The 8,241-nt window shown below is 34.3% G+C and overlaps 1 protein-coding gene across 1 annotated transcript; it reads right to left on the reverse strand.

Annotated features, from left to right (window-relative positions):
- Positions 1 to 3,433: 3,433 nt before the first annotated feature.
- On the reverse strand, positions 3,434 to 8,025 carry LOC133298054 (cycloartenol-C-24-methyltransferase). Its single transcript, XM_061497295.1, has 14 exons — positions 7,990 to 8,025; positions 7,745 to 7,860; positions 7,258 to 7,324; positions 6,505 to 6,578; positions 6,329 to 6,413; positions 6,196 to 6,251; positions 5,588 to 5,642; positions 5,337 to 5,384; positions 5,023 to 5,106; positions 4,688 to 4,804; positions 4,505 to 4,588; positions 4,269 to 4,394; positions 4,046 to 4,143; positions 3,434 to 3,728 (listed from the first exon to the last, which is right to left on the reverse strand). The coding sequence occupies exons 2-14, from the start codon at positions 7,807 to 7,809 to the stop codon at positions 3,665 to 3,667; spliced, it is 1,023 nt and encodes a 340-aa protein (XP_061353279.1). The 5' UTR covers positions 7,810 to 7,860; positions 7,990 to 8,025; the 3' UTR covers positions 3,434 to 3,664.
- Between the last annotated feature and the right edge of the window lie 216 nt (positions 8,026 to 8,241).

Raw genomic sequence — 8,241 nt, forward strand, 5'->3', positions numbered from 1 at the left:
CCGACCGCCACTCTCATGGCGGAGCCACTGTCGCAGCCAGAGCATGCGCTTCCGATTCTGTTGGCCCTGCTCTGGGAATGAAGACTATTGATATCATTCTTTCTTCTATTTGATTTTAATTAGAGGTAAAGATTTTGTTTATTTTGTGTCATTAATTAGGATAATTTTGTTTCATAAACGAGTCTTGTTCACATACTCTCAATACAAATGTTCTTTTATTTTTTATTTTTTATTTTTTTGGTGGATGAAACGTTCTTTTCTTATGTGTACTATTGTTTCATTTTTCAATGTCGTGTTTAAAAAATATTATGGTGTATGATATGATATTCACCTCAAGTTTCGAGCCAAATCTTGAACCGACTTTTATCAACCACGTTCTCATATGATTTTGAAATCTTAACAGAATCATTAAGATCCATACACCCCCATTAAACAAATCTATTGATTCTGAAGTAGTTTCAATTTTATTTTATTTTTTTCTTTACTATTTATTACAAGAACTTTTTTTTAGCTTTTGTTAGCTACAGAAAAAAAAATCTCATTTTAAAGAGAAGAAAAAGAAAAAAAAGATGCACTCGTTGTTGTGTAAACGTAATAGATAAATTTTTTATGTAATAAAAACATAAATATTAAATCCTTTTGTAAATGTCATTATTTTATTTTCCTTTCCTTTATGTTAAAATGCCCGGGCAAATTCATAATTTAACATATTTTTTTAGTTTTCATGAAAATGATTTTTAATGCTCATCAAAACGGAATTTATAAACATTCTCACGTCCCATATTTGAGTTTTAACTACTTAATGCTAATTGTTTGTCAACGGAAGTGCTAAGCATACCCTTAGCTACACTTTGAGGTCGCAACGTGGGCGTTTCGTCCCGCTTTGTCTTACTTCATTTTTAATTCATTAAAAAATGAGTCAATTCATCCTGTCTTATTTTTGAAAATGAGTTGAAAAATTTGACCCATCAGCCCGAACCTATTTTATATTATTGACCTGTCCTGCCCAACTCTTTATCCACCAAAAAACGAGTCAGCTCATCTCGCTCCACTTTTGAGAGTGGGCTGTAAAACTCAGTTCGTCTTGTCCCGTCGAGCTGAACCCATTTTGCCAAGCCTAGCTACACTGCAGTTGTTAATTTTTTAATTCATGTAGAAGACAAATAGGTCTAATGCATATTTGAATTAATGTTATTTTTAACAGATAATAGATTGAAAGATTGTAGCATTGATTTAATCGCACTTTCATCATAGCAAAAGATCAATCATAACAGCAGTATATAGGAGAGCTAAAATGTCATATTATATATGGAATGACAACAGAAATGGAATCGAAAAACTACTGACACATTGTCCACTATCCACATAAATATCATAATTATGTTCGATTAAATTCAGAGAAAGAAAAAAAAAAAACTAAGTGGCAGCCTTTAGATGGGATAAATCTTTGGTACTACAGTTATATCCAAGTAGATACAATATTTTTTCAATTTTGGAAAAGAGTGCAATGTGACGGGAAAAATAAATTTGAAAAGTGTTGAATATTTTTTCAAAAGTGATACCAAAGATTTATCCCCTTAGATGTAAACACCCAGAATTCGTTATACACATAAACTATAAATTTAATCAATTACGTGCTTGTTATGTTTGATATGAGTAGGAATTAAAATAGGTTAATCAATTCTGTACCAAAAAACAAAAATAGGTTAATCAACTTCTAGCCTATGGTCTAACCTTAATAGAATAAATTTAATCAAATAAACAAGCTTCTTGAATCAGACCATAATAAATTTAAGAAGTTTGTGTAATTGTATGTCAAATTAATAGCTCATCCTTGATACCACAAGTTTGTCTCTATGATATGAGATAACTTATCTCCTTTAACGTGAGATTAATAAAATCCATAGTTAACAACATTGCAAAATGCAATTTGCGTTACACACTTAACAACATTGCAACCGGCTGTTAATCTTTTAATTTATTTATAAACATTTTGAATTTTTAAAAAATCTTATACAATTTTGTACCAAAACATTCTTATAAATTTTGTTCATGCATAATTTTTATTTTTATAAAATGATACTTTTACTATTTTATTTTCTTTATTTATTTTATGAGGATAATGATATTCTCTCATTATTAAAATTTATATCTTCTTTCTTTATTGAATTTAATAAAATAGCTTCAAGATTAATGGTGTGCATGACAACCTTCTCGAAATTAGTTTTTTTTTTTTTTTTTAATTTATGTTCTCGGGAGCAGAAATGGATACAAAACTCGTTTGGTAAAATCAATTTATTTTCTTGTTCCTGGGATGAACCAGTTTACTTTTTGTGCTGAAAAATAGAAAAAAGAATCACAAAATTTCCACTTTTTTTTGTTCCCGGGCACAAAATGAGAAACATTTGTCTCTCAATCACACTCCACCACTACCATCATCACCGCAACTATCGTTGACCACCACCACCACCTCCACGTCACCACCACCATCGTTGCCACTACCACTACCACCACCACCACCACCACCACCACTACTGTCACCACCATTATCACCACCACCGCCACCATTACTACCGCCATCGTCATCGCCGTCGCCACCACTACTACCATCACTATCATCGCAGCCATGTCACCACCACTACCTTTATCATGCCACTACCATCGCCACCGCCACCGCCACCATCATGTCATCATCATCACCATCACCACCACTATCGCCGCCACCGCCACTATGCCACCATTATCACCACTGCCGTTGCCACCACTACCATTATCACACCATTGCCACCGCCACCACCATGTCACCACATCACCACCACCACCATCGCCACCATTATCACCACCATCGCTTCGGCCACTACTGTCACCACCACCACCTCTACATCATCGCCACCATCACCACCAGCACCATTACCATCACCACCATTATCACTACCATCACCGCCATCAACACCACCACTATCACCGCAGCCACTACCGCCACCACCCCTACCACCACCGCCGCCACCCCTACCACCGCCGCTACCATGCCATCACCACTATTACCACCGTCTTCCCCACCATCGCCACACCACCACCTCCACCACCAGCACTAGCACCAGCACCACCACACCATATGAAAAGCAAAGTGATGATCCGAAAAAAATTATGCTTAATAGAAATATTTTTTTATTTGTTGTGTTATCAAACACAATTCTCATTATCGGAATAAAAATAAAACATGTTATCAAACATATTTTTTTACTCAGAAACGGTTCCAAGGCACATAAATAGAAAAGAATTGTTTCTTTTCAGAAACAGTGTCAAGGAACAGAATGGTTGTTATGCACACCCTAAGTTACTCAATAAAAGAAAAATTTATTCTATTTGTACAAAAACAAAATGTGAAAATTGTTAAGTTGCACGTAAGTTCAACACTATCCAGTGAAACAGGGGACAAACCATAGTAAATTTAGCATTATCCAGTGAAACAAGGGGCTAACAATGCTTCGCCAAACAAGAAGCAATGTGAAGTCTTAGACTCTTAGTAACCCAAACGCAGAAAAGAAACTCAAAACAGCAAGACTCAGTTTGGCAAGCCAAAACATAAATAATTTTTTTTTTTTAAGCAAAAACATAAATAATTTTACAACTCCAGAATACAACAGCGATTTGCAACACCACCTTAGTGACTGCTTGAATCAGGCTTCCGAGCCAAAAAGAAGTACATTGGTGTGAAAATCTCTCTCCTGAAAAAGTAGCATAAGCAAGTTAAAAAAATTCATAGGCTAACCTTATTTAAATCATCAACATTTCTTTTTGGGGGTGAGATACATTACATAAATAACATTTGGTCCAGCAGAGATTACCATATGGATGAGAACTGTATATATGACCTAAGATAGACTATGAGCAGCATAATTTCAACTCCAATTTTTTCTTCTATATCAAATGTAACTCTAGTTGATTTTTTTTTTTCTTTTCATAAAAAAATCCAGCTGAGACAACATCCATTATATTTCAGATGCAGTTTGAAAACAACAATAAAGGATTAATAGAAACTTACTTTCCACCTTCAACTAGTCCCTCTGCTGCCTTCTCTAGGAAATCTTGAACCTTTAGACTTCCAGCTGGAGCCAGTCTAACAAATTCTAGAGCCTTGACCTATAAGCAATTAAATTCAGAGCCCACAACTGCTATCAATATTTTCAGTAAAAAACACAAATCATGAATCCTAAAGATACCTAAAGTGAAATAATTTGTAGCTAAATGATATTCAGTAGCAATACCAGGTTTCTTGTGAACAATCGTCCAATAGCTGTTAAACGGAAGCTACTAAGTGAGAAGTGGCTTGTATCCAGAGGCAAGTACCAAGGAAGAGGAGAGTCAACTGCAAGATCTTTCTCCCAGATTACCTTCATGCACAAAAGGAATGAATATCCACTTAGCCAATTAGGTTCTTAATCTCTTAAATATTCAAAGAACATTAATCAGTGAACAGTAATAAGAAGTTAATGATGTTCACCTCAAAACCTGCTTGCTTCAGAGCTTCAAGACACTTTGTGGTCAATCTAATGTCAGGAAGTCCATCGCCAATCTCGATTTCTGCCTGCGCCAATAAATTTTATACATAGAATTACAAACCAAGCTGAGGCAAGGAAAAGAGGAGATTACATCATTCTAAATCCTTTCTACCTCTCCATCATACCTTTATTTTTTGGTGTTCTTCGTTACTTGGATCAAAAGCAGCAGTCATGCACCATTCATATGCAGCAAAATATTGGCCAGGCTTCAACACTCTAAAAATCTCTTTGTAGCAACCATACTGTCCGTAATTCCATATCAGGAACGAAAAAAGAAAAAAAAGTTTCAGACAATTCAGATTAAAGACAAAATTCTATAAATTCACAGTTCACACAAGCATGGCCAGTGGCCACATTTGAAATTGGGTCAAGAATACTTGTCAATTTATGGATGGATCTGCAACTATAGAAAGTTGATATGTGATAATAAGGAATAAGAGTATGAAAAGCTGTCACATACAGCATCTGGTGCATGGCAGGTGGCTTCAATTGCATAAACTGCATCAAAACTGTTGTCTGGGAATGGCATTTTCATGAAGTCAGCCTGCATTATCGAATATGATCATCGTGTCATTGTCAGCTACAACCTTAAATCATATCATTTCATTATCAAAATATCCAATGCAACACCCTAAACTTTTCCTTCACAAAATAAAAAGTGCACCGTAAAAATAGAATTTCAAAAATAGTACAGAAACTGGACTCATGCTAAAAAATAAAAGACCTCACCCTCTGCATGAAAAAAGGAAAATAATTTATTTACAAGAGATCAACCTTGACAAAGTTGCAAGTCTTGTCCACTCCAGCAATGCGATTCAGTTCCTGTTAATAAATAAAAGCTCATAAGTGATCAAAACTGTTTTTAAAAATAAAAATAAAAATGAACTTTACTACTATCACTCTCGACTACAAAATGTGGAAAATCAGCATAATTTCTTCATCAACAAGGATTTTATGAATTTTACATAAGATGATTGATAAGGTCAATTTGTTGTTTTAAGGCATTACATATTCATAACACATACCTTTCCTCTTGCTATCTGGTACTCATTGTTGTTCAACCCTGTGATTGATGTCAAGCTGCACAAATACAATTAAGTTTATGAACCCAACCACTCTTTCCTTAAAAGAGAAATGCTTCCAAAATAAATATCCTGTGTAATACTTGGCACCAGTGGAATATAACTGGTACAATGCTAACATTACACTTTTATCCACAAAGAGCAAAATTGGGATCCATGAAGCATAACAGGTTATAATTCCATTGTACTAAATACTACGGCAGCTTAGATAAAGTAAACTAAGTTTATGGTATCAAAATTCAATCAAAAGGAGATAAATCTGAATCTATCAATTATGAAGCGAATTTACACTTCATTTTTTCCTCTTCTTTTCCTATAATTATAGAGCAATGTCATACATAGTCTACAGGACGTGATTCCGTTGGAACATGAGATGGAGCTCAATTGAGAACCATAAAGAGCTTAATTTATGGAAAGAGAATATGCAAATAGGATATCTGTTCAAGCGAAAGAACATGTCAGGAATATACTTAATCATTTTTATGAGCCAGTACAGGTAGATCAAGGAAAGCAAAGGGAGAGGAAGCCTCAAAGAAGGAAGTTCCATTCACCTGAACAGAGAAATTTCTCTTAGTGGGCCCCCAATTCCACATCCAACATCCAAAACCTACAAAGAAAAAACTCATGAATTTTAATTAACAAATAGTGAAACAGATATCAGTTTGCTTCATTGAACATGCAAACCTTCTGTCCAGGCTTCAGACCAAGTTGTAAAGAAAGGAAGTGCTCATGTCGTTTGATGCTCTCCCGAAGAGATTCCCCTTTCCATCTGTATATGAAGAAAATTAGCAGCATGCATGAGTGGTTGGGTTAAAAGCAAATTCTTCAATTTGTAAGTGCAGAATGAAGCAAATAGACACCTGGGTGCAAAATGGAAAGATTCCCCCCATCCAAACTCATAAAAGCTGGTAGAAAGATCATAGTATTTATTAACCTGAAAAAAATATGAAGATCTCATAGTACTCTTTTTGTGCATAATCAAGTTGGCTTTAGTTAAAATAGAAAAAGGATGTCTCTAACTTCACGAATCACATGTCATAAACAGCAACACTAGTAATCGAAAGAGGATAGCTGAAAATAAATGAAGTGACAATATTTATGAATAATAATAATGATAATAATAATAAGAAGAAGAAGAAGATTAAGATTGCTATCAGTTAATCATCCCACATGCACTTGGCTAATGGCTATCCTAACCACCCAGATATCCAAAATAATAGTTTAGATAATGTTTCAATGTCATATCAATTGAATATCTTCATAAGAACTGCATTGATTAGTATAATAAAAGGGCAAATCCTGGTGTGCAAGGTTCCCCAACTTTGCAAGGGTAAGGGTGAGGGTCAATTGTACGTAGTCTTATCCTAGTATTTTTGCAAAGAGATTATTTTCCAAACTCAAATATATGACTTTCCGGTCACAAAAGGAGCAACCTTACCACTGTTCCAAGGCTTGCCTTCATTGAATAGTATAATAAATAGCATAAAATTATTTTAGAATCAGATATAAATTGGGAATGCATATAGCATGCAGCTGACAGGAAGGATAGAGCTATAAAGGTACCAAAACCTGAAAAAAAAAAATTGGTTAAATGAAGTATTAATATCTCTCACCATATCAGTGTAATTAGCTTTCCTGTCTTCCTCTTCACCTCCATAACAAACATGATACTTCTCATACCTGAACCATAAATTTAACACATTTTATCATGCTAATATAAAACAGAAAAAAATAAACTAAAATAAAATAAAAATCAAGCAATGTAACAGTTATATTAACTAAAAACAAAATATAGTATATTATTAGTCGTCAGATGGAAACATTGATATCTTTTCCCTTGAATATAGCAACGTCATACAAAACATAAAACAAAAAACAAAATCACCTGACATTACTTGTCCATGTATAACCTAATAACTTTAGAAATATACTTTCCATTATTCATAGTATCACTACCAGTCAAACTGTAGGCAATCAACATCTCATTGCAATCCATAATAGTCGAAGTTATTAAGAACAATGCGAAGAAAAAAAATAATTAAAAATAAAAAAACAAAAATGCATAATTCAAGTGGGGGAAAAAAACAGAGAAACATGTACTTCTCAACAGCAGATAGAACTTCAGATTTCTCGAGCTTTCCGCCGACACCCGATGCCAAATTCATTGTCGCAGCTTCCGATTCGTGTCGCAGAACAGACAAGGAACTTGCTGAGATCTAAACACAGAAAAACCGAAACTGCATCAGAATCATGGATGGCTGCAAACCCAACGAGGAAAGTAAATGCAATGATCAAAAACAGATTTTGAAACATGGGTCTTGAAGGGAATGTGGGTTGGATCTTACGTCGAAAGAAGGGTGTCGGAGAACCCAACCAAGGGAAAGGGAAAACTTTTCGGAGATGAAAAGGAAGAGAGATAGATAAATAACACTGGAATGGTTACCAAAATGTACGAATATAAATATGCAATGAGAGGGACAGAGAATTAATAATAATTGGGATAGGTTATAATCATAATATATTTTTTTATTATCTCTTATTATTAATTTTATTATTGTTAAATTAAAATCAAATTAATAATTATAAAATAATATTAA

Source organism: Gastrolobium bilobum, unplaced genomic scaffold (assembly GCF_033153095.1).
Source record: "Gastrolobium bilobum isolate Gb01-03AN ecotype WA unplaced genomic scaffold, APGP_CSIRO_Gbil_v1 utg3870, whole genome shotgun sequence".
Lineage (NCBI taxonomy): Eukaryota > Viridiplantae > Streptophyta > Magnoliopsida > Fabales > Fabaceae > Gastrolobium > Gastrolobium bilobum.

Bases quoted from the DNA above. Each gene is read 5' to 3' on its own strand.
- LOC133298054 (XM_061497295.1), bottom strand. From the start codon at position 7,809: ATGAATTTGGCATCGGGTGTCGGCGGAAAGCTCGAGAAATCTGAAGTT. The intron at 4,589-4,687 runs GTATGATGGAGA...TTATTGGCGCAG, and splicing joins AAGAACACCAAAAAATAAAG to GCAGAAATCGAGATTGGCGA. The intron at 4,395-4,504 runs GTGAACATCATT...TTGTGCATGAAG, and splicing joins TGAAGCAAGCAGGTTTTGAG to GTAATCTGGGAGAAAGATCT.